This window comes from Zalophus californianus, chromosome 13, assembly GCF_009762305.2.
Source record: "Zalophus californianus isolate mZalCal1 chromosome 13, mZalCal1.pri.v2, whole genome shotgun sequence".
NCBI classification, from domain to species: domain Eukaryota; kingdom Metazoa; phylum Chordata; class Mammalia; order Carnivora; family Otariidae; genus Zalophus; species Zalophus californianus.
Window position 1 is genome coordinate 49090883 of NC_045607.1, and position 27126 is coordinate 49118008.

At 39.8% G+C, this 27126-nt stretch overlaps 1 protein-coding gene across 4 annotated transcripts in view; it reads left to right on the plus strand.

Annotated features, from left to right (window-relative positions):
• MLLT3 (MLLT3 super elongation complex subunit) overlaps nucleotides 1–27126 on the plus strand; it is a 286189-nt gene that overhangs the window by 161909 nt on the left and 97154 nt on the right. For all 4 annotated transcript variants that reach the window (XM_027616701.2, XM_027616703.1, XM_027616704.1 and 1 more), the window contains exon 4: nucleotides 3811–3954. In XM_027616701.2, the coding sequence (XP_027472502.1) occupies nucleotides 3811–3954 (144 nt within the window). The remainder of the gene's footprint in view (nucleotides 1–3810; nucleotides 3955–27126) is intronic.

Sequence of the window (27126 nt, forward strand, 5' to 3'; positions counted from 1 at the left end):
AAAATGAATGAGATAATGTGAAGTGTTGGGAACTGCAAGTGCTTCACAATTATGGAAGCACAGGGTGTCATGAGAGAACAAGGGAAATGCAGGGAAGGTATTAAAGACGAAGATGGTTATTCCAAGGAAGAGGGATTTTATCCTGTGGAAAATGATGAGTCATTAAAGGCATTTATATCAATGGAAAGATGTAATCTGATTTTTCTGTGGGAAGATCACTGTCTTGTCACTGTGGGAGGTAGAATGGGGTGGGTTCAAAATAGAGGAGATGCCCAGGTGAGGAGTGATGAAGGTTTAAGCTAGGGCAGGGGTATGGCAACTGGATAAAGGGGCTGAATTTGAGAGTTCCTAAGTGGGGATTCTAAGTAGAACTGGGAGACTATTTGAATGTGATGAGCAAAGGAGGAGGAAAGAGCTGGGGATGGTTTTTCTGTATTTTAACTTGGATAAGAAGTTAGGATTTCTGCTTGCCAAGATATAGAGGATAGGAGAAAGGACAGATGAAGATAAACTCGGATTAAGATAATCCATGACTTTGCTGTTGCCGTGGGTCAACTTAGTGGAGATGTAGGCAGACTGTGGAACACGTATATCTGGCCATCAGGTGGGAGCTGGGCTGGAGGTATAGGTAGTGGAGTCATTGTCCTGTAGGTAGAAGTGACTCCCTGTGAATGGGTGTCCGCTCCTTGGGGAACTTTGCCTAAAGTTAAAGGACGCCTAAGGGTCAGGGAAGAAGACTAGGAAGGAATGCCAGTTAAGTGTGAGGAAAACCAGGGGAGAAAGGGTATCCCGATGAGAGAGGGAAGGAGCAGGTTTTCAGGCCTTGCTAGTGAGCGAATGAGTGGAGACTGATTTGGGGAAGTGTGGGTGAGGAGGTGGAAACCATAAATTTGTAGCAGGAGATGCCTACATTTTGACAGTTTCAGGTGCTGAGACTTTTGAGTCAAAAGAAGTAGGTTCAAATCACTTTGTTTCATCACAATAATAATATAACAAATTGTTTTTTTTTAAATAAAGAAAAATTTTTTTAGGGATGCCTGGGTGGCTCAGTTGGTTAAGCGTCTGCCTTTGGCTCAGGTCATGTGGGATCGAGTCCTGCATCGGGCTCCCTGCTCAGTGGGGAGCCTGCTTCTCCCTCTGCCTGCTGCTCCCCGTGCTTGTGCGCACGCTCTTTCTCTCTCTCTCACAAATAAATATATAAAATCTTTAAATAAAGAAAAAATTTTTTTAGAGTGAACTGGGGAGGGATGGGCAGAGGGAGAGAGAGAATCCCAAGCAAGTTCCACACCCAGCGCAGAGCGTGTTGTGGGGCTCCATCTCACGGCCCTGAGATCATTAGCTGAGCCGAAATCGAGAGTCAGACGCTTAACCATCTGAGCCACCCAGATGCCCCACAAATTTTCTTTTAAGAGAAACATTGATTTATCTAACTATGTAGAATTTGAATGTTATATATTAAAAAACATAAATACCTCATACATTGCTATTGAGATTTTAAAATGGTGCAGCCACTGTGGAAAACAGTAATGCAGTTTGTAAAAATGTTAAACATGGAGTTACGGCAGGACCCAGAAATTCTACCCTTAGGTATTTACCCCAGTGAAATGAAAATACATGTCTACATAAAAACTTGTACACAAATGTTCATACCAGCACTATTCACAGTGGCTAAAAAGAAAAAATACATATGTCTATCCAATAAGTGGATAAACAAATACTGGGATACCCGTACAATGGAATATTATTCAGCTGTAAAAAAGGAACTACTGACACATTACAGCGTGTATGAACCCTGGAAAATCATGCCAAATGAAAGAAGACGGTCACAAAGGATTACATATTGTATATGCATTTTATGTATGTTCATATATTTGTATGAAATGCCGCATCCACAGAACAGGCAACTCTAGAAAAACAGAAATAGATTAGTGGTACAAGGTGATGCAGGATCTGGGGGGATGGGAAATGACTACTAATGTATTTGAGTTTTATTTCTGGAATGATGAGAATGTTCTAAAATTAGATGGTGGTGATGGTTTCATACTTCTGTGAGTATACTGAAAACCACTGACTTGTATATTTTAAAGCGTGGATTTTATGGCTTGTGAATTATTTCTCAAAGCTATTAAAAATAAACAAAATGGCAAAGCTAATGGATAAATGAAAAAAATGATAACACTTCACAGGGATGGTTAATATTTGTAACAGAAAAGACATTTTTATATAAAGTAATATAACAAATTCCAGTCCTTTAATTTCCATCCCTGCAAAACAGGGCTCACAGGTGACCTAGAGGCGAGCTATGAGAATTAAATGAGATCGCTGTTAACATTCATATTAGTTATTGTCATTATCCTTAGTCTTCATTGCACCTGGAATGCTTAAGAATCCGTGTGTAGAGAGGTTTAAGTGTTTAGCTAACTAAAATAATGGCTCGAGAGTAGAACTTGCGTACCATGAAATTCTGATGGTTGTGGCCTCGTGAATCTGATGCTATTTCATCCTTCTGGTTCATTTCATAGATATTTATTGCATTTCTGCTATGCACTGGTGCTAAACTAGTTGTCAGGGGTGCAAGGATGATTCAACCATTGCTCCTACTTTCAAGAATCTTATGATTAAGCAGGATAAAGAGACAGGATAGGATGGTTACCCTAAGCTGTGGCAAGGACGGGAGAGATGCCCTCAGAGCAGAGGAGAAGCAGTGGGAAATTGGGAGTGGGTTCTAGGAATCCATCCCCAAAGTGAAACCTGAATGGAGAAGGAGGAGTAGAAGTTACCCAGCTGACACAAAGGTGGAGGAATGGAGGCGGGCAATGAGGGTGGTAACACAAAGCAAAGGTGAAGCCCAGAGTTAGCCTAGAACATAGGAAATGCTGGGAACACCCAACAGCACGTGTTGCTGGACCAGGAGATGGGTGGACACAGGGTGGCGGGATGAAGAGCCGAGAGCCAAGTTCTGAAAGCCCTTAGGAGGCATTCAAGTGAGCTTTGATTTTTATCCCAATGGCAGTTGGCAGCTTTTGAAGTTTTTTTTTTTTTTTAAAGATTTTATTTATTTATTTGACACAGAGAGAGAGAGAGAGAGAGAGAGAGAGAGTGTGTGCATGCACACACACAAGCAGGGGGAGTGGCAGGCAGAGGCAGAGGGAGATGCAGGGGGAGCCCGATGCAGGACTCGATCCCAGGACCCCAGGATCACAACCCGAGCCAAAGGCAGTCGCCCAACCAACTGAGCCACGCAGGCGCCCCAGCTTTTGAAGTTTTAATCAAGCTGTGAAATGGCTAGATTTTTGTTTCATATGGATAATTGTGAGGCCTAAATGAAGGAGGAATTGAAGATAAATCTGTCCTGAAGTAGGAAGGGCCTACTAGAGAAAGGAGCTTATTATAGTTTGGGCAGTGAATAAGAGTTATGGATTAGAGGGTTTGTTCGAGAAATATTTAGGAGAGAAAATGGCAGTTGTCGCTGATGGGTGGAGGGGGTGGCGTCAGAAAGGGACGAAGTGGCTTCAGGGGTATCTTAGGTTTCTAGTTGGGTGGTTGTGTTGGTGGTGTTACACCACTTGAGATATTACAGGAAAAAGGAAAAATGATGAGTTTATTCTCTCAGAAAACAAGAGACCGATTCATTAGGTATTTGCCTTTTGCTTTGTAGATAATCCCATGAAATTTTCTTTTTCCAGTACTTTGACACAATAGCTGTTACCTGGGTCTTTTCTGTTCCTTCTGAAGAATAAAACTTTGCTTTCACAATTTGTATATGCTTAACTCTCTCTTTTCTTTCTTAAAATTTTTCTTAATCTCTAGGAAGAACCTAAGAAAGTCCGCTTTGATTATGACTTATTCCTGCATCTTGAAGGCCATCCACCAGTGAATCACCTCCGCTGTGAAAAGCTAACTTTCAACAACCCCACAGAGGAGTTTAGAAGAAAGTTGCTGAAGGCAGGAGGGGTAAGTGGGCACTGTCTTGTGGAAAGCCTTCAGTTCAAAAACTAGTTGCTAGTGTGTTAAGAAGTGTACTAATGTTTTGAGAGAGGTAAGAGAGAGGAAGGACCTTAATGCCTTAGCTGTGGACTCCTGGTTTGGGATGAAGAAGAAAGCAAACACGAAATTTTTAAGTAGGTATGAATCTGAAATTACACTGTTGGTTGGAATAGCTTGATAGTCTGTGCAGCTCAAATCTATTTTAACAAAAAGCCAAAAACAATAAACTTTCCTCAGTTAAGCAAAGAACAATGTCTGAACTTTGTCATACCAGTTTATAGAAACTTTTCGGTAAAGTTGAAAGTCCTGTTTAAAATTATATAAAAAGAGGTTGTTGTCCAGATTTTCTTGGGAAAAATTAATAGAAAAAGTATAGTAATTCATATGACAGGCTTGGGTTATTTAAATACACATTTTTGTTTATTTGAATTGTGTGTAGATAAAAGATGGGTTTTCTTTCATTTTTTTTAATGTTTTATTTATTTATTTGACAGAGAGAGACACAGCAAGAGAGGGAACACAAGCAGGGGGAGTGGGAGAGGGAGAAGCAGGCTTCCCACCGAGCAGGGAGCCCAATGTGGGGCTCGATCCCAGGACCCTGGGACCATGACCTGAGCCGAAGGCAGACGCTTAATGACTGAGCCACCCAGGCGCCCCTCATTTTTTTTTTTTTTTTAAGATTTTATTTATTTGAGAGAGAAAGAGAGCGAGAGAGTAAACATGAGCAGGGGAGGTGCAGAGGGAGAGGGAGAGAAGCAGACTCCCCGCTGAGCAGGGAGCCCAATGCTGGACTCAATCCCAGGACCCTGGGATCATGACCTGAGCCAAAGGCAGACGCTTAACTGACTGAGCCACCCAGGCACCCCGGATTTTTTTTTTTTTTTTTTTAAAGATCATGGTAACCAAGTTTTGCCTGTGTGATTTGGCTAGGATGGGGAATGATTTTTAAGTGGGGTTTTGTGCAGACACAAATGTACAGAATGTTTGCTTGCAGCTAAGTCAGCTGTACAGACAAATGCTACTGACTTATGGAAGTCTACAGTGGGTGCCATTTGGACCATCATTCTCTTTCCACTTCAGATGAACTTCCTGTGTCATCTTCTGTGGGCAGTTCTGACCCCATAAAATGTTGAAATATGTTCTTTACTCTAGAATTTCCTTCACTTAGTTTTCCTGGAAGGTTTTTGATAGCTTTGCCTCGATGCTCTTATCATATGTGTAAACATGTGTGGATCATAACTTTGCAAAATGCCTCATTTCTCTCATAAGCTCTATTTGAGGGCTGTGCAGGGAAGAGTTTGGTTTTGTATAGCACAGAAGTTTTTTCCCTTTATTGAAACCCCTTTTTGTCGAGTTAGAGACAACCACTTGGAGAAGCTGTGGACCCTCTCATAAGAAAATCACCCATATGTACAGTTGTGTGAACATTTTGGGTTATGTGGAACTCGTGAAGTCCATTTTTTGGAGTCCTATTTTGCCAAGATCCTATCCTTTCAGCTGAAATACTAATATGCATTTGGAGCATTGTAAGTCCCTTTACCACATTTCATTCAGTACTCTACTATGTCAGTACGTTATGGGTTAAATAGGTATTGGGCCAGGTTTGGAAATAAACCACCACTTAATAGTATTTTATGGGGAAATGTGTCTTCATGAAGAAATGGCCTTTTGTAATACAACTCACTTTTCTTTTTTTTTAAGATTTATTTATTTATTTTAGAAAGAGTGCAAGCAAGCATGAGTAGGGGGAGGGGCAGAGAGAGAGGGAGGGAGAGAATCATCAAGCAGATTCCCTCCTGAGCATGGAGCCCATCAGGACCCTGAGATCATGACCTGAGCTGAAATCAGGAGCCGGACACTTAACCCAGGTGCCCCTGTAATACAACTCATTTTAAAGTTAGAGATTTATTATATATTTATTAAGGAAGTGGTGTTTTTTTTTTTTTAAACCTATTTTATTCTGTTTATAGTTATCAAGAACACAGTGTTGATGCTATTTACCTGTGGCTGTGCCCTTAAAAATGAACTGGTCCATCCCTGGTTATCTGCGCAAAGAAAATGAAAACACTAGTTTGAAAAGATATATGCGCCCTTACGTTTATTGCAGCATTATTTACAATAGCCAAGAAACACCCTCTGTGTCCATTGATAGATGAATGGGTAAGGAAGATGTGGTACATATATGTAATGGGATATTACTCAGCAATAAAGAAAGAATGAAATCTTCCCATTCATGACAACACCGATGGACCCAGTGGGTGGATATTCTGCTAAGTGAAGTAGGTCAGACAGAAAGACAAATACTATGATTTTACTTAGATGTGGAATGAAAAAAAGTCAAACAGAGAAACAAAACAAAATAAAACCAACGGAAACAGACTTGCAAATACAGAGGACAAACTGGTGGTTGCCAGAGGGGAGGACGGTAGGGGACTGGTGAAAAATGTGAAGGGGATTAAGAGGTACAAACTTCTAGTTATAAAATAAATAAGTCACAAGGATGAAAGTATAGCATAGGGAATTTAGTCAGTAAGCTTGTAATGACTTTGTATGGTGACAGATGGTGACTACACTTATCATGGCGAGCATTTCATAATATATATAGCTGTCGAATCACTATGTTGTACACCTGAAACGAAGACGATATTGTATGTCAGCTATACTTCGATCAAAAAAATGAGTCGGTCCATTTTAAATCCTGATTGTTACTATTTTCTTTTTATGATGGTGGCATTTTATGCTTCTCATTATTCCTCTCAGATATGTCATTAGGTGGGTGATCGGAGCCTGTGGATTCTGAAACTTGAGTACCTCAGGCTTCTGATAAGAGTCGTAGGAAAGAGTAAATATGATACAAGAACTTTTGGAAACACCACTTAGTCCCAGAGCACTCAGGGCTTGCTCGCAAGCTGAAGAGGTTACAGGTCAGTGATAATGCTGCAGAGTGCACTGCTGCATCCTGACAAGGTCTCCAGTAGAGTTCTGCCTTCCTCTTCTCAGCCTTCTCTCAGAACTGTCCTCCTTGACTTTCTTTCTTTGTATTTCTTGAAGTGCTGTTTGAAGCTGGTAGATTTGTTTCTGTTAGGCTTAGATTGTGTCTTGACACCACTAAAATAAGTTGAAATGTGAAATATTCAGGCAAACAAGTTACTTAACATAAATTCTTTAAGAGACTGATACCAGTAAATTTTGGGGTAAAATTAAAATTTAAAAATGTGTTTGGAAATAATAGTAATCCTATAGGTTCTGTCCAGTTAGTATGGGAAAATTTATGGAAATGTGGGAATCTGTAGACTAATAAACATTTTTTTGTGTTTTTTTTGTTTTTTTTTAAGATTTTTATTTTATTTGACAGAGAGAGCACAAGCAGAGGGAGAGAGAGAGGGAGAAGCAGGCTCCCTGCTGAGCAAGGAGCCCGATGTGGGGCTCGATCCCAGGACCCTGGGATCATGACCCAGGCCGAAGGCAGCCGCTTAACCGACTGAGCCACCCAGGCGTCCCTAATAAACATTTTTTTGGCTTACCTAGATTTTTGTCTACCTTGTATTGTTCTTACCTGATATGTAAATATTTATCATTGTCTTGATATTAATGCACGCTGTCGTTGTGTTACTAACTTATCAGCCATTTTGATTTTATTAGAAATCTTCGGGCGCCTGGGTGGGTTAGCCGTTAAGCGTCTGCCTTCAGCTCAGGTCATGATCCCAGGGTCCTGGGATCGAGCCCCACATCGGGCTCCCTGCTCCGCGGGAAGCCTGCTTCTCCCTCTCCCACTCCCCCTGCTTGTGTTCCCTCTCTCGCTGTGTCTCTCTCTGTCAAATAAATAAAATCTTAAACAAACAAACAAAACCTTTCTTTGGAGCTTTATTAACATAATTGACATGCATATACCATTGTATAAGTTTAAGATGTACGTTGTATTGAATTTGTGCATTTGTATATTGCAGAATGATTACCCCCATGGCTTTAGCTATCCTCTCCATCATGTTACATAATTACCATTTCTTTTTTGGTGAAAACATTTAAGGTCTACTCTCTTTGTAACTTTGAAATACACAATTCAATAATATTAATTATGATTGCCATATATAATTGCTTTCCATTGCATTCCACTTACTCTTCTTATAAGTGAACACTTGTACTGTGTGACCAGCATCTCCTCATTTTCCCCCACCCTTCAGCACCTGGTAGCTACCATTCCAGTCTCTGTTTCTAGGAGTTCAGCTTTTTAAGAAGTGATATAGAGTATCTGTCTTTCTCTGTCTGACTTTCACTTAGTTTAACACTTTCAAGTTTTATCCATGTTGTCACAAATGGCACGATGTCCTTCTTTCTCATAGATGAATAATATTCCATTATTCTCTCCGTTCACTTAGGTTTCTAGGTCTTGGCTATTGTAAATAATGCTGCAGTGGACATAGAAGCATAGATACCTTTTCAATATCCTGTTTTTCATTTTCCTTTGTACACACATACACGCACACACGGGATTGCTGGATCCTATGGTAGTTTTCTTTTTAACTTTTTTTGAGGAACCTCTATCTTTAGTTTTCCATAGTGGCTGTACCAGTGTACAATCCCACCAACAGAGCATTAAGGATTCCGTTTTCTCCACATCATCTCCAATACTTATCATTTCTTATCTTTCTGATAATAGCCTGTCTAACAAGTGTGAGGTGATATCTCATTGTGATTTTGATTTGCATTTCCCTGATGATTAGTAATGTTAAGCACCTTTTTATCTACCTGTTGGCCATTTGTGTGTCTTCTTAGGCAGATTTTGAAATCAGACTGTAGTTTCTGCCATTGAGGTGTATGAATTCTTTATATATTTTGGATATTAACCCCTCAGATGATTTGCAAATACTTGCCTCTGTAGGTTGCCTTTTTCATTTTGTGTTGCTGATTTCCCTTGCTTTGCCGAAGCTTTTTAGTTTGATATAGTTCTACTTGTTTATTTTTGCTTTTGTTGCCTTTGTGTTTTTTTTTTTAATTAACATTAATGTATTATTTGTTTCAGGGGTACATGTCTGTGAGTCATTGGTCTTACACAATTCACAGCACTCACCATAGCATATACCCTCTCCAGTGTCCATCACCCAGCCACCCCATCCCTCCCACCCCCCACAACTCCAGCAACCCTCAGTTTGTTTCCTGAGATTAAGAGTCTCTTATGGTTTGTCTCCCTCTCTGGTTCTGTCTGTTTTTTTTTTTTAAGATTTTATTTATTTATTTGACAGAGAGAGAGAGACACAGCAAGAGAGGGGAACACAAGCAGGGGGAGTGGGAGAGGGAGAAGCAGGCTTCCTGCTGAACAGGGAGCCCAAGGCAGGGCTTGATCCCAGAACCTTGGGATCATGACCTGAGCCAAAGGCAGACACTTAACAACTGAGCCCCCCAGGGACTCCTGGTTTTGTCTTGTTTCATTTTTCCCTTCCTTCCCCTATGATCCTGTCTTGTTTCTCAAATTCCTCGTATCAGTGAGATCAGATGATAATTATCTTTCTCTGATTGACTTATTTCACTTAGCATAATACCCTCTAGTTCCATCCATGTCATTGTAAATTTGTTGCCTTTGTTCTGATGTTTGTTATTTGAAATCTTGTTCATGACTATGTCTCTTCAGATAAACATTTTTCCCCCTCCCTGGGTTTTAGGGTGAGAGAGGGGTGCTGTGTTTCTTACACTTAACCATTATATGTGTGACATAGATGTATATATTCTGCCTTTACAGGAAAAACTCAATCCTTATCATATGTACGTACTGTGCGAAATCATTATAGCTTCAGGCATGAGTGGAGTAGGCCTACTGTTTGGGCTATGGTTCCTTCTTATTTTTTCTTTTAAACAGAAAGTATATAACACTATTAAAAGTTGAACTTGGCTTTTCAAGAGATCAGAAAGGTTGTTTTTAGAGCTAGTAGCATCTTAAAAAAATGCTTTTAACTATTAAAAGAAAAGGATTCCAAAGAGCTTTTTGCCAGAAGAATCTTGAAAAATTGTAGATTTTTTTTCTACTTTCAAAACCTATAAACCACTAACTATGTGACTTTTTTTTTTTTTTTTTTAATGTTACAACTCAACTCATTTCTGAATAGTCTCAACGAAATGTACCCTGTGTTCTTCTGTTGAGTAGTCCCTAATATACATTTTGGATATTTTGCTTTAAAAGAAAAAAGTAACTTTTGAGGGAAGGACACATTTGTAATTAAGCATTGTTTTCTGAGAATATTGGAATACAGAATGATTTCATTTACAAGACCCTAGAGGTAGTTTCCTCTAAATGAGAGACCTTATTGGAGCTGCTAGGGAAATTGTAGATTTGGTTTGGGATCTAGCCCGTCAAGCCTTAAGTAAAAGGCAGAAGGTGGGGGTCAGGAAATGGAAAAGAACAATCTGAGAGCTCCTGAGAGGAGACTGCTTTTTATTTTGAGATCTTATTTTATTTTTTGTTTGGTAGAAGGGTAGAGGACAGTGAGCAATAAACTTTTGAGGGTAAAACTTGATATGTCCATTTGTCCTTGGATTTTAAGCAAAAGGACCAAATATACCCCATTGAGAAGTACTTCTGAATTCCACTGAGAATATTTCTACTTGTTTTTGTATAAATGAACTGATGAATCCTTTTTGAATGATTTTCAAAATGCTGTTTAGGATGTCAGGATTTTTTTTAAGGATGTATGATCACAGTAGATGATTTTGTTTTTATTTACTTGATCACCTTCTTAGTAGCTAGAATTCAGTCCTACTGAAAAATTGCTGAAGGGCTTGACATCCATTACATTTGACTGAATGAAAGGGGATGAGTTTTTCTTTTGGGTGTTGGCAAAGTTAAGATGCAGATAGTGTACATCCTATAGCTGGAAGTCATCATTCTACTAACTCAGCTCTCTGGGATTTCCTGTGGTGAGGGAGTGTGATATCGTTGGAAAAGTTTCGAAATCAGGCAGACTTAAGTAAAAAGCTCATCTTTGTCATCTTCTATCTGAAGAAAATAATGACATCTCTTTGAATCTCAGTTTGTCATCCGTGAAATGGGTGAGACTGTGTTTTCCTCATTGGGAATGTCCAAACATGGTGTGTGACACTTAACAGATACCCAGCCCCTTGGTTCTTTTTCCTTTGTTGGTTTAGAAAGTTAACAGATCTTTAACCATAAGTATGTCGAGCACTTAAAGTACTCTGAAAAAGGTGTGCTGGGTGGTGTAACCTGTTCTAGATTGAGTCACAGGAAGACATCTTTACCACCAGTTAGTGTGACTAGCACATTGGTGGACCTGTGTTGGATTTAAAGAATATTAGCCCACGGTATCTCTTTTCAAGGAGTTTTATTCTGGAAGCTTGTATTTTGCTTGTGTAATGTGAAACAAAGATCTGTTCAGAATATCGTTTAAGATGTTAGTTTTCATTAGAAAAATTATTAGTTCTTATCATTGTTCTTAATTCTAAATTTCTAGCAAATCATATAAGGCTTCTTACAAGATTTCCTAAGTAGTATGTTCAGCATGGTAGTTGTATCCTTATGCTTCTATGAAGAAAGCACAAAAGGGGCAAGTATCTTTGGAGAATCAAGTTTATGTTATAGCTGCTCCCCTGTTTTTGGCCTGGAAATCAAATGGTCTGCTGTGGTTCTGTTGTTCTTTATGGAATGGTGGTAGGATTGGTAGATTTTTTTTTTCCTTGCTTGCTTGCTTTCCTCAATTAAACAGGGCAAAGTCTAAACATGTTGTTCAGTCTATTTCTGAATCACTGGCAAGCAGTTAATTTTGAGGACTGAAAATTAAAACTAACCATAGCAGTTGTTAAAACTAGGGTTTCTATAGGCAGAAATCCAATTCTGTTCAGACACCACCTGTTTCAATAGGACATTTCAGACGCCCATTTGGCAGACTTTGCTGGAGAAGACATGGGGAACATGCTTACAGTCTGTGTTAAGTCTGCAGCATAATGCAGTCCTGCTTCTCGGAGTGACAGTTACATTTATATATGATATGTTTTTGCAAGGAATAAATTGGGATCTTTTTGAAACACTGCTTATTGTGAAGTGGCATTCAAGTCCATGGCAGTCCCCCACCAAGGGGTTTTGGTTATTAAAGGACCAGAGGGATCTCATGATAAGGAGCTTTCACTAATACAGCTGTGCAAGCCATCTGAACATAGCATTTTATTGCTTGGTTCTGGAATGAATCTTGTCTAGGGCTGTTTAGTATTTCCTTTTGTAGGGCAATTTAGAACACTTCTAATTTCTAAACAGTATAGATCACATTCTCCCCCCCCCCAAAGTTTACATTTTTTTTTTTAATAGGTAAATACATACGTAATACAGAATGACATGCAGTCAGTCTTCCTTCAGGCCACCAATAAAGCTGTAATGAATAACCTTTTACATAGTTCTTTGTGCACAAAGATGAGTATATCTGTAGGAGAAATTCCTAGGAGTAAAATCACGGCTCTGAGGCAAAGTGGAATTTAAATTTTGATGGACATATACAAATTGCCTGTCAAAGAGGTTATACTACTCTGTGCTTGCATCAACAATGTGTGAGAGTACCTATTTCTCCACACGGTGATTTATTAAACTCTTTCTTTCCCTCCCAATCAGGTGGGTGAAAAATATCTAATTTTTAACTCAGATTTCACTTATGAATGATGATGAGCATCTTTTCATATGTTTAAAAGCTATTTTCATTTCCTCTCGAAGACCACATTTTAATGTATTTTAAATTGGAAATATTCTAAGTGTTTCAGTTTCAACTGAAATTTATGGGTATTCTTCCCACATACTTGCATTTGGAAAGGTTACAACAAGATATGGAAGCCTCTTTAACCAAGGTCTGTGTTTTCAGGCTTTTGTCAATGTGTAACAAATTATGTTCTTAGGAACTGATTTGTCAAGACTTGGGCTTCTAAAAATGTAAGTGGTTTTTGTGGCAAACTCATCCCAGTAGTGCCCAGAGGATGGATAGCTGGCTGCTTATTTTTAAAATGACTCAAAGAAAATAATACATGGAAGATTATTTTAGTGGCTGTTGCTGGACAGCTTCATTTGATTTTTGGATATTTGTTTTGGGACAAGTGTGCCTTTTTGTTATTTTTCTGATCTATATCATCCTGTAATTACCTGCCTCAAAAGATAGAAGGATGCTGCTGTTTTTCACCAGCACCAGTAAAAGGTGATTTATTTAAATAAACGTAGGACCAAGCAGGCTGCCTCATTTATTTGGTTGTTTGTCAGAGTTGAGGTTAATTTTCTGTCGTATATGCTATTTTCTCTTCTCTATATCCCCTTCCCCGCAAGCCTGGAAAATTAAATCATGAAAGTAGAACATACATATAAATGATAAATAGAATGTCAGAGTTGTGGGGCATCATTCCAAATGTAACATTGGTCTCGTAAATTTTTAGGGAAAGCATGGTCATAGTAGAAAGTTATGTCACTCAGCATATTTAGTGGTTTTATGGTTTAATTTCACCCAGAGTCACAGAAGTTGAAGGCAGGACATTGGGGACTTTTGAAAATATGCCCCCCAAAATAGCTGTGGTCTAACACAATCTGCGTGCCTTCATTTGTTCCTTCTTTCCTAATTACCTACCTACTTTTTCAGTAAGGAGGGAAAAAAGCGGGGCACACTTTTCACGAGGTCCTCAGCTCAGATATGCTTACTGCATAAACAGAACAAAGGCTCAGGGGAAGAGAAAAACAGTTAGATGTTCCCCAGTGTGTACTAGGAAAAATTCTGTCGAGTGTGTCTAAACTCCCAGCATTGGAGGGCGTGCTATGGTTCTTTCTGCAGACCTCCCAGGAGCCGCGGTGTAGCTGACTAGATGTAGGAGCCTTAATTTAGTCTTGAAAGGAAATGCTGTGATATTTGAAAGAAAAGCAACATGTAAGCCTACCCTTAATGCCCACCCCCAGTGCACAAAAAGCCAAGAAAATAAGAAATGAATAGAAAAGAAAAAAATGAAACCGTGTAAATGTTGGAGATTTTCAAATTAAAAAATGAACAATTCTTTCTCTTTATTTTATTTTTTTAAGATTTTATTTATTTATTTGACAGAGAGAGAGAGAAAGAAGGAGAGAGTAGCAGAAGGAGAGGGAGAAGCAGACTCCCTGCTGAGCAAGGGGCCCGATTGTGGGGCTCGATCACAGGACCCCGGGATCATGACCTGCACTGAAGGCAGACGCTTAACCAGCTGAGCCACCCAGGCTCTCCGATTCTTTCTCTTTTTAAATACACATATATTACAATTGAAAACTGTTGGTTCAGTTTTTCCCTCTCTTCTGGGTTCGCGTAGTTCATTACGTACTTGTTTTAAAGCCACTTACGAAGTTGATCTAACATACCTGAATCTATTACCGTAACTTCTAGCATCCTAGTAAAGGAACTGCTTATGAGAGCAGGTGTTTGCCTTGACTGTCCCCACTGGGTATTGTTTTTGCCTCATACTCTATAATACTAAGTAAAAGTAAATTTTGCGATGGGGGGTAGAGAAGAGAAGCTATAATTAACATTGTATTTTATTTTATTAGCTGAGTTTTTGTTGTCCCATAAGTTATACAAAAACCTGACAGTGGTGGGATCTGTTTAAAAAATAAATGTTTGAGACTCTTGAAATAGCTATTCATGTTTCATTTTTGAGGAGTAAGGATAAGTGGTAGGTGGTTTAATATAATAACCTTTATCACCACAAGGGACACAGCCATGGTGTCATAGAAGGTTTGATTTGAAATCTGAAGGCACAAATTCAATTCTCGGATCTGCTGCTAATTTACCTTGGACTTTAGGTTGGTATAAATCTAAAATAAGCATAATATCCCCTCCTCCCACTTGAGATTATTAAATAAAACGTGGAACCTAGTTAACCAGTCAGCAAGTAATTCTTTTATTTATTGAAATGACCTCTTTTTTCTGTAGGTTTTTATTATGCTTTGGTTTAAATCATAGTTTTTGTTACTTAGAAAGGTGAAAATAAAAGACTTCTCTTCCAAGACTTTGACATAATAATGGTGTTCTACTGGAAAGAACATGTTTTAGCCCCAAGAAGGAATCTGACTTTTTACCTGTTTTTAAAATAAATATGTGCTAACTTTAGAAAAATGTAGACTTTCTAGAAAAGCAAAAGGAAGAAAAAATACATCATTTTAATCCATCCAGTAATTGTCACCATTGTATTTCTCATGTAGATGAGATCTCAGAGGATGTTTGTATTTGCACTTAATGTATTACACATGAATTTCTTGTTTTACACTGCATGACTTTATTTTAGTTCAAAAACATCCTCACACCTCAGAGGATTGATGTAGAGATTTCAGTTGTTTGTTAAGAAGTTACCAGTAAGGTGTTCTATGTTTTTATTTTCTCTTTATGTCTCTGATGACTCTCATGGAAATATGGTGGTCTAGTGTTTTTTTGTAATTGGATGGGCCATGTTAGATCTGTTATTTGGAAAATTTTGTATTTTAATAATGGTAGATGTAGATTTTGGAATGTGTCTTTATAGCTGTTATTCTTGCTTTCCCTCTCCTTAGCTGGTCATCTGGGGGCCTGTGGTAGTGTGAAATGGTTAAATACAAAAAGTCTTCGTTAATGGAAAGATTGAGCAATATAAGGATGCCCTATCCAGAAGACAAACTGGTCCTTTCAACTACTGTCAAAGTAAAAATGGAATATAATAAAAATCTAGTTAACTTTACAAACTTCAGTCTTAACAATAACTCTTGGTGATTCAAGAGATAGATTTGGGTGGGTTATAGAGACAAGTCTACCCATATGGTTGATGTCTGTAGTGTCTTTGGGCAAATTAGAAATGCATATCCCTACCTCTCCCTGCCCCATGAAGCCTTGGCCCAAGGAACATAGCATAGTGGGATTTCAGCTTGTCCTCATCCCGCAGGCCAAGCATCTTTGTGCAGGGGACCATCTGGACCACCATTTATAGGAATGGCACTATTTATAGGTCCAGACAAAGGTGATTTTTAAAAAAAATTTATTGTTATGTTAATCACCATACATTACATCATTAGTTTTAGATGAGTGTTCCATGATTCATTGTTTACGTATAACACCCAGTGCTCCACGCAGAACGCGCCCTCTTTAATACCCATCACCAGGCTAACCCATCCCCCCCTCCCCTCTAGAACCCTCAGTTTGTTTCTCAGAGTCCATAGTCTCTCATGGTTTGTCTCCCCCTCTCATTCCCCCCCCCATTCTTCCCCTCCTGCTATCTTCTTCTTCTTTTTTTTTTCTTAACATATATTGCATTGTTTCAGAGGTACAGATCTGTGATTCAACAGTCGTGCACAATTCACAGCGCTCACCATAGCACATACCCTCCCCACTGTCTATCACCCAGCCACCCCATCCCTCCCACCCCCACTACTCCAGCATCCCTCAGTTTGTTTCCTGAGATTAAGAATTCCTCATATCAGTGAGGTCATATGATATATGTCTTTCTCTGATTGACTTATTTCACTCAGCATAACACCCTCCAGTTCCATCCACGTTGTTGCAAATGGCAAGATCTCATTCCTTTTTGATGGCTGCATAATATTCCATTGTGTATATATACCACATCTTCTTTATCCATTCATCTGTCGATGGACATCTTGGCTCTTTCCACAGTTTGGCTATTGTGGACATTTCTGCTATAAACATTGGGGTGCACGTACCCCTTCGGATCCCTACATTTGTATCTTTGGGGTAAATACCCAGTAGTGCAATTGCTGGGTCGTAGGGTAGCTCTATTTTCAACTTTTTGAGGAACCTCCATACTGTTTTCCAGAGTGGTTGCACCAGCTTGCATTCCCACCAACAGTGTAGGAGGGTTCCCCTTTCTCCACATCCCTGCCAACATCTGTTGTTCCCTGACTTGTTAATTTTAGCCATTCTGACGGGTGTGAGGTCGTATCTCATTGAGGTTTTGATTTGGATTCCCCTGATGCCGAGCGATGTTGAGCACTTTTTCATGTGTCTGTTGGCCAGACAAAGGTGATTTTTGATGTTAAAACTATCTTGTCTGAGATAGTCGGGATAGGAGTGTCTGGGGGAAATAATAAATAAAACTTTATCGAAATTTTGCTATCAGAATATTCCAGTTTTAACTAATAATATGCTGTATGTTAACCAACTTGAATTTAAATAAAAAAAAGAATATTCCAGTTTTTAATAGCCATGTCCTTTCAAAGGTTTAGCTTAGCCTCTTTTTCTGCCACCCTGCTTTGTGTTTTTAGTTTATGACACTATTGTGCAACATCCATAGATCTCTATAAAGGTCTGGTTTAAGCATAGGAAGCAAGAGGACTTTTGATAAGACCAATGTGCTAAATCAGGGGTTTCAAATGTCAGTGGCTGTGAGACCAGGCTAACTCTTTGAAAGAACATACCTACAAAAACTGGAAGACTAGCTGAATAATTTACTATAGGTCTTGCTATTGGGAATTTCACACAATGGGTAATGATAATATTATTTTTTTAAAGTTAAAAATTAAATAAAGTGGAATTTTCCTTTCAGGTAATTTTGACCTTTGAATGCTTTGGAAAGAGAGCATCAGTGAACTCCAGATCAGGGAAATCCTAGATCTTAGTAACAGTCGTCATTAGTAAGCATGCCTTCCACTCTATTCCAGTTTTAAGATGGACTTTATCTGCTTTGCAGACAGGTCCCAGGGCTAAGGCTGGAAACTTTTTCTTACTGAGTCTTATTTCCCTTATGCTCCTTCTGTATTTTTTCTTTTTAGATTTCTGTTTCTTCTCGTGATAAAGAAGGGACTTGTTTGTTTTGTCCATCATGCCCTTCTTCCAGGGTCAAGTTTCTGGAGCTTCTCTCTTTCTCTCTCTCTCTCCCTCCCCCTCTCCCTCCCTCCACACTATCCCCTGGGATCATCCTTATCTGAATCTTGTTCTTTTTTATTCTTCACCTGAAGGGATTTTTGTGGTTTATATCCATACTCCCGATTTTGGCTTCAGCTCTTTTTTTTTCTTTTTAATTAAAAAAGCATATTGTAGTTAAATCTTCTCTGATTGGCTTTTCTTAAATGAAAACGCATTGAGGTAAACGATGTATGTGTCTCTACACTGCAGAGCAATAACAGGGTGTGAATGTCTCACAGGCACAAAGATAAACACTGTACTTGGTTAATCAGCCTTGAAGGTAATAATAAAAGCTGTATGGATTATTGAAGGATGTAGTAGCTTTCTCACTGCTTGATTTTCTGTGCACCTATTCTGATCTCTTTTGGTGAAGAGAACATACCCCACAGTTAAAAGGGCAGACTCTGTTATGAAACAGACCTTCTATTTTTAGAGACTGGCATTGGCACTTAGTAGCTGTGTAATTTTGGACAAATTAGTTATCTCTATTGGCCTGTTTCCTCGTTTGTATTTACAAACGAGGAAGCCATGTATGTGTTTTTCAGAGCTGAAGGTATTCTTTGTTGTAATAGGTCAAGCTCCCCGTTTTGCAGATGAGTGAACTAAGGCATCAAATACTGAAATGATTGATCAAGGGAGAGTTGAGTCAGGGTATCAGTTCACTGTTCTTCCATATTTGTTCTACAGGAATACAGAGTAATGTTAGTTTTCTTTTGAAAATGCAATTAAAAGAGGCAAGAAATTAAAACAGGTCCCCAGAGCCACTTCTCTTAGTTATGTTAGGGTTACTAGAGCAGTAATCTCCTTCCTGAAGACAGGCTGGAGTGGAGCAGCTCGCTCGTGGATGGCAGCAGACTTTATCTTTTTTGTCTTGCTTCATGAAGTTCTCTGTATTTCTCTTGCTTCTGAAATCCAATTTGTGTGGAGAAAATGGTAATTAGGAATCTGCTCCCCCACCACCCAAACTTTCTTCTTTTTTTTAAAATTTTATTTTATGATGTTATGTTAGGCACCATACATTACATCATTAGTTTTTGATGTAGTGTTCCATGATTCATTGTTTGCGTATAACACCCCGTGCTCCATGCAGAACGTGCCCTCTTTAATACCCATCACCAGGCTAACCCATTCCCCACCCCCTGCCCCTCTAGAACCCTCAGTTTGTTTCTCAGAGTTCATAGTCTCTGATGGTTTGTCTCTCCCTCCGATTTCCCCCCCTTCATTTTTCCCTTCCTACTTTCTTCTTCTTCTTCTTCTTCTTCTTCTTCTTCTTCTTCTTCCTCCTCCTCCTTCTTCCTTCTTCCTTCTTCCTTCTTCCTTCTTCCTTCTTCCTCCTCCTCCCTTCCTCCTCCTTCTCCTTCTTCCTTCTTCCTTCTTCCTTCCTCCTCCTCCTCCTTCCTCCTCCTCCTCCTTCCTTCTTCCTCCTCCTTCCTCCTCCTCCTCCTTCCTCCTCCTCCTCCTTCCTCCTCCTCCTCCTTCCTCCTCCTCCTCCTTCCTCCTCCTCCTCCTTCTCCTCCTTCTCCTTCCTCCTCCTCCTCCTTCCTCCTCCTCCTCCTTCCTCCTCCTCCTCCTTCCTCCTCCTCCTCCTTCCTCCTCCTCCTCCTTCCTCCTCCTCCTCCTTCCTCCTCCTCCTCCTTCCTCCTCCTCCTCCTTCCTCCTCCTCCTCCTTCCTCCTCCTCCTCCTTCCTCCTCCTCCTCCTTCCTCCTCCTCCTCCTTCCTCCTCCTCCTCCTTCCTCCTCCTCCTCCTTCCTCCTCCTCCTCCTTCCTCCTCCTCCTCCTTCTCCTCCTCCTCCTTCCTCCTCCTCCTCCTTCCTCCTCCTCCTCCCTCCTCCCTCCTTCCTCCCTCCTTCCTCCCACCTTCCTTCTTCTTCTTCTTCTCATACATTGTATTATTTGTTTCAGGGTACAGGTCTGTGATTCATCAGTCTTACACAATTCACAGCGCTCATCATAGCACATACCCTCCCCAATATCCATCACTCAGCCACCCCATCCCTCCCACCCCCCACCACTCCAGCAACCCTCAGTTTGTTTCCTGAGATTAAGAGTCTCTTGTGGTTTGTCTCCCTCTCTGGTTTCATCTTGTTTCATTTTTTCCTCCCTTCCCCTATGATCCTCTGTCTTATTTCTCAAATTCCTCATATCAGTGAGATGATATGATACTTGTCTTTCTCTGGTTGACTTATTTTGCTTAGCATAATACCCTCTAGTTCCATCCACGTTGTTGCAAATGGCAAGATTTCGTGTTGTTTTGATGGCTGCATAATATTCCATTGTATATGTATATGTGTGTGTGTGTATGTGTGTATATATCACATCTTCTTTATCCATTCATCTGTTGATGGACATCTTGGCTCTTTCCATAGTTTGGCTATTGTGGACATTGCTGTTATAAACATTGGGGTGCACGTACCCCTTCGGATCACTACGTTTGTATCTTTGGGGTAAATACCCAGTAGTGCAATTGCTGGGTCATAGGGTAGCTCTATTTTCTTTCTTTCTTTCTTTCTTTTAAGATTTTATTTATTTGACAGAGAGACACAGCGAGAGAGGGAACACGATCAAGGCGGGGGTGTGGGAGAGGGAGAAGCAGGCTTCCCGCCGAGCAGGGAGCCTGATGCGGGGCTCAATCCCAGGACCCTGGGATCATGACCTGAGCCGAAGGCAGACTCCCAACGACTGAGCCACCAAGGCACCCCAGGGTAACTCTAGTTTCAACTTTTTGAGGAATCTCCATACTGTTTTCCAGAGTGGCTGCACCAGTTTGCATTCCCACCACCAAACTTCCTTAAGCCAGCATCAGCGTCTCTGTGGGGATTGGTTACATTTTTGATTTCCATAAATTAGAGGCAAGCATAACTTTTTGGAGTCTTTTTTTTTTTTTCCTTTGAAAAGCAAGAACATGCATGACTTTAGAAGTGGTTTTCCTTGACATTAGCCAGCTTATGAAAAAGACAACAAATAACTTTGTCGTCTACCAGGTTTTTGAAAGTAGAGATGCACATAAGTCATGGGGTAGTGGTGATTCTTTGAGCGTTTATTTTATTTTATTTTTTTAAAAGATTTTATTTATTTATTTGAGAGAGAGAGAAAGAGAGCACATGAGAGGGGGGAGGGTCAGGGGCAAAAAAGACTCCCCGCTGAGCAGGGAGCCCGATGCGGGACTCGATCCCAGGACTCCAGGATCATGACCTGAGCCGAAGGCAGTCGCCTAACCAACTGAGCCACCTAGGCGCCCTTTGAGCGTTTAAATATGAAAAGATTTTTCTCTTTGAGACTGGAAAGTTGGATGGTAATATATTTAATTGGAATCAGCTTAATGTGACTGGCTTGCCACTTCTTTAGGGAAGCAGTTTTGACTTCTTGGTGTTCTCACTGTCTGTCTGTCTCTCTCTTACACACACATACACATTCCAGGATCAAGATACATGACCTAAAAAAATGGTTCAGAGAATTTGAATCTAGGACAGGTAGGATAGGTTCAGGAAATCCAAGATGATTTTCAAGTCCTGAAAGACTTCTGGTAGGAGATTTTTATTCTTTTGCTCCTTGCTTCATAGATTGAAATTCCGTGAACAAAACTAATTTTTCTTGCTTCTGAAAATCAAATTTGAGAGGACTTTCCTGAGTCTTGCCCTATCCCTTTTGCCTTCAACCTGTATTCCTCCTGCCCAGGTAGTTCTGTGTTTAGATAAGACAAAAATAAAAATTCCCTTTCAGGAAGCTTATAATTTTACTTTTGTAGCTTAGTGCTTACCTTATCCAGAGAAGAAGTGTAAAGTACTTTTAAAATGTTTGAGTACCTACTGTGGGCCAAGTTTAATGCAAATGCTGGGTTTGCATTGAATGAACACTGGATTTCTTTTTTCTTTCTACCGGACTCTAACCCTTGGCCAATTTTCAGGGATAAGATATTCTCATCAACTCAGAGGACTAGAATAACCCTGCTCAGTTTCTGAAGGAAAGGAAGGAGAGGAGGAATGAAAGAAAGGATGGAAGCGAGCAGGAGGGTAGGTGGGAGGGAGAAAGGAAAAGGAAAGAAAAGGAAAATTTCTAGCCACCATACCAGGCTACTCTAGTGTGCTTTTAGGAGGAAAAATTATTGTACTTTAAGGCATCCACTTCTTTTAGTGGGGTGCCAGAGACTTTATTCTTGGACCCTGTCCCCAAAGGGCTTCTGAAGACCAAGGATGGTAAAAACTAAATACTTCCTCTTTTGGAAAGTTGGTCTTTTTGGAAGATCTTTAGATGGTCCAGTTGAATGTATATAAAACTGTTTTGTGTCTACAGCAAATCCTACCAAGTGGAGCAGATTTTCCCAGATAAGCCAGAGATAGGTTGTTGCCAAATACATCTTTGAATATTTATTTACAAAGTTACAGTCTTTTTCTTCAACAGAAACAACTGGTTTTAGTTGAGAGGAAATGTGAGGACTTCAGACCACGTGTGTTTTTTGTTTTCTTTGCTTTTGTATGTGGTATTAAAATACAAACTCATTTGGAATTTTTGAAAGCAAACCATGTCTTTCTTTAGGAAATCCTTGATTTACCTGACAAATGTAATTTGTTTAAGGAAGCCTTGATTCCTTTTGGGATGGTATCTAGATTCTTGTTAGAAGAATATGGTGCATTTTAGGTCTTCTCAGTATGATATGGGCCCTTGGAGAGAGAGCCAAGTGTAGTGAATTGAACAGGACTGGGGATGCTTCTTGACCTCCTCTGATTTTGATGCTCTTCCCAGGGGTCCCTTAGTTCTCTGTGCATAGGCTGTTCCAATACTATTATTTATTTACTTCGTAAGTTTTTATTTTGAAGTAATCTCAAACTTACAGAAAAGTTGTAAATATAGTACAAAGAGCTTTTCTTTCCTGAACCATCTGAGAGTATGTTGCCAGCATGGTTTGCTCCAATATCCTTAAATACTTTCTTGTTTATTTCCTGCAAACAAGGACATTCTCTTACACATCTGTAATACAACTGTTGAAGTCAGGAATTAGTTAGTATGGATGTGGTACCAACCTCTGCTCCTCAGATCCCATTCAAATTTTGCAGGTTGTGCCACTAATGTCCTTTATTTTTATAGCAAAAAGATCCAGTCTAGAATCAATGTATCATTTGGTTGTCATGTCTCTTTAGTCTCCTTTGAACTGACAGTAATTCCTTGACTTTCATGAACTTGAAATTTTTTGAAGATTCAGGGCCAATTATTATTTTTTTAAAGATTTTATTTATTTATTTGAGAGAGAGAGAATGAGAGATAGAGAGCACGAGAGGGAAGAGGGTCAGAGGGAGAAGCAGACTCCCTGCTGAGCAGGGAGCCCGATGTGGGACTCGATCCCGGGACTCGGGATCATGACCTGAGCTGAAGGCAGTCGCTTAACCAACTGAGCCACCAGGCGCCCCGGGGTCAATTATTTAATAAATGGCCCTCAATTTAGGTTTGTGTGCTGGTTCCTCATGACCAGATTCAGGTTATACGCATTTCTGGCAGGAATATTATAGAAGTAATGCCAGACTCTTTGCATAGCACCTGATCATATGATCATGATTTCATTGTACCCATTACGACTGGGATGTCACTCTGATAATGTGATTCAGATGGTGTCTGCCAGGGCCTCTCCACTGTAAATTACTCCCCCCCCCCCTTTTTGTAATTAATGAGTATTTTACTGGGAGATATTTTGAGAAAATGTAAATTTCTCATTCCTCCTCAAGCTTAAGTTTGTTCTTATATTTATTATATCATCATGGATTCATGGATATATATCTTTTTCACTGAGTTATAATCTATTACTGTCATTTATTTTCATGCTTAAATGATCTTGATTTGGCCAGTGGGAGCCCCTTCAGTCTGATTTCTGTGTCTTTTTGACATGCTCTGATCAGTGTTTGGACACTTCCTGAGTTTTTGCTACAAGAAGATGTTCTAGGCTCATTTTCTATTTTGCTTATCTGAGCCTTAGATTGAGCAATTTCTTCAAGGAGCATCCCCTTTTTAGTGGCTCTGAGACCCCGCATAGTTGCCTTTCCTGATAATTACCACCCTCTCCTCCCCTGCTGTTGCTTACTTTGCTTGGCCCTACCTAATAGCTTTTGGACTGACTTGTTCAGGAAGAGGAAGGGCACATTTTGTTTTGATTTAATCACTTACGTTAGCTCTGTGTGGATAGGGGTTGGGGGGGGACTATAACATAGTTGATCTGTCATCCCTGAGGTCCTAATATATAATATAGTAAATGCTCAGTTAGGGTATAAATTCATTCAAAGACAGATACCTTACTGTGCATTTATTAGGACTCAGTCATTCCAGGCACTGGGTGGACACAATAGTGAACCAAATTAAAAAACAAGAAAAACCCATGCATTTGCAGAAGCCCTGTGAATAGAAATTGTTCTTTGTGAAGGATGGAAATGATTTTCTAAGGCAAACCATTTCCCCAACTGTGTTCATTTACATTAATATGTATTCAATGAAAAAAAGGTTTTGACTTTGCACTTTTTAAACTGTAGTTCTTATTAGAGTGCACAGACTAAATGTGTCACAGATTTTTTTTTTTTAAGCCTTGGTAAATTTCTTTTCTTCTGTTACTGTAGTTCCTCTTTTCCCCCTGAAGAGTGCTGCTTCCTCACATATGGCTAACTGCTTTTAAGGGCAAAATGGAAATTCTAGCAATACACAAATGTTACATTAGTCAACTCCACCCTGTGTAGTCTGTTAGTTTCTCTACCTTTTACCAGGGATACTTTCAGAGAAAAAAGTGATTTTTCTCATTATACTTTTGGTAGTAAATAATAGAACGTAGAAACAGTAAGAATAGATCATAAGCTCCTTTCTGTTAACAGAGTTAATGATCTCTTATTTCATTTTAAGTCCTGAGGGTAGAGCTATACTACATATAGCATATATTCAAACTCTTTCTCATTTTGCACTGTAAAATTATTCAAGCATATATTTGACTGCCTATGCTTTGCCAAGAATCTGCCTACCTACCTTTGCCAAGTACCTACCTCACAGGACTCTTAAAGGATTAACGAGACAATGTTTATGGTTTGTTCATAACACCTAATAAATATCTGTTGAATTGGAATGTGAAATTCTCTTCCTAGGCTGTAAGGTTGTGACATCAGGAGTTTTAAGTTTTTCTTAATATAAAAATGTTACTACGTTATAATTGATACATCTGAGAATTGTGTGTGTTTTATATGTAAATTATAAAACAAACACCATAAACCTATCATTCAATTTAAGAATGAGGATTAGCACATAAGTAGTGCCATTCAGACTACCCATGTATACCTTTCTAGTCCATCCTTTCCTCTCCCAGATGCAACTACTCTCCTGGCTTTTCCTGAACTTTTAAATGTGGTTTTAACCACAAATGTGTCTGTCCTTCTATTTGTTCAGCTATGCTTATTTTTGGTCTTTAGGAAAATGGTATAACACTGTAGGTAATTTTCTGTGACTTGCTTTATTTACTCAGTACTGTGTAAGATTTGTTCTTGTTAAGTTACTGATTTCACTGCTGTATAATGGTCCATATAGCATGATTTGTGTATCCATTCCCTTGTTATCTAGATATCTAGACTCACCCCTTTATTTTTTTTTTTTTATTTTTTATTTTTTTCCTGCTGCTGTGAACAATACAGTTATGAACTTCCTTGGGCATGTCGCCAGTACACATGTGCAGGAGTTTCTCTAGGGCAGCGGATTTTCAAACTTTATGGACTGTGGCCCATAGTAAGAAATATGTTCTTTAAAAAAAAAAAGATACGTTCTCCATAATGACAGGACCCATATATATAAATATAGATAGACAAATGAGACCAAAGCTTTGTAAATTAATTTTTTTTTTTTACATTACTACACAGGACTCAATCTATTTTATTTTATACCAGTTGACTTAGCAGACAGTGATGCAATCCATCATACTGCTTTCCAGTCTCACTAATAGGTTCTGTTTGAATAACAATGCTCTGAATCAGTGGCTCTCAAACTGTAGGGACACATGAGACTCGCTTGGAGAGTTAGTAAACCTGAGGACTTATGTGCCCCACTACACAGATCTTAATCAGTAAGTCTGGGATGGGCCTTAAGAATCTGAATTTCTGGGGCACCTTGGTGGCTCAGTGGGTTAATCGTTCAGCTCTTGGCTTCAGTTCAGGTCTTGATCTTGGGGTCCTGGAATTGAGCCCTGCATAGGGCTCTGCACTCAGTGGGGAGACTGCTTGGGATTCCCTCTCTCCCTCTCCCTCTCTCACCCCCGTGCACACTCACTTGCGTGCACATGTGCTCCCTCTTAAAAATAAAGTTTTTAAAAAACGAGCGAGCACATGAGAGAGAGAGAGAGCAGGAGCAGGGGCAGAGGGAGAGGGAGAAACAGACTTCCTACTGAGCAGGGAGCCCAATGTGGGGCTCCATCCCAGGACCCTGTGATCGTGACCTGAGCCGAAGGCAGACGCTTAACCAACTGAGCCACCCAGGTGCTCCTAAATAAATAATTCTTAAAAAAAAAAAAAAAAAAGAATTTGCATTTCTTTTCTTTTTTTTTTTTAAAGATTTTGTTTATTTATTTGACACAGAGAGAGACAGCAAAAGAGGGAACACAGGCAGGGGGAGTGGGAGAGGGAGAAGGCAGGCTTCCCACCAAGCAGGGAGCCCGATTGCGGGGCTCAATCCCAGGACCCTGAGATCATGACCTGAGCCGAAGGCAGTCGCTTAACCAACTGAGCCACCCAGGCGCCCCAGAATCTGCATTTCTAAAAATCATCCAAGTAATACTGATGTTGCTGGTCTCCCGGCCCACTTAGAGAAATACTGCTTTATGGTATATACCTACGAATGGAATTGCTGAGTCATAGGGCATTTACATATTTGGCTTTTTAATATTTTATATAGTAGTTGTAACAATTTTGAGTCCTATGTCAGCAATATGTAAAGAAATTCCATTGTGGGGCGCCTGGGGTGGCTCAGTTGGTTGGGCGACTGCCTTCGGCTCAGGTCATGATCCCAGGGTCCTGGGATCGAGCCCTGCGTCGGGCTCCCTGCTCGGCGGGAGCCTGCTTCTCCCTCTCCCACTCCCCCTGCTTGTGTTCCTTCTCTCGCTGTCTCTCTCTCTGTCAAATAAATAAATAAAATCTAAAAAAAAAAAAAATTCCATTGCACTCTTTTGTAGTCAGACTTGTTCATCTATGCCCATTTTGTAGGCATAAAATTATATCTTATCACTGTCTGATCTTGTATTTCAGTGATTAGTAATGTGGCTAAGCA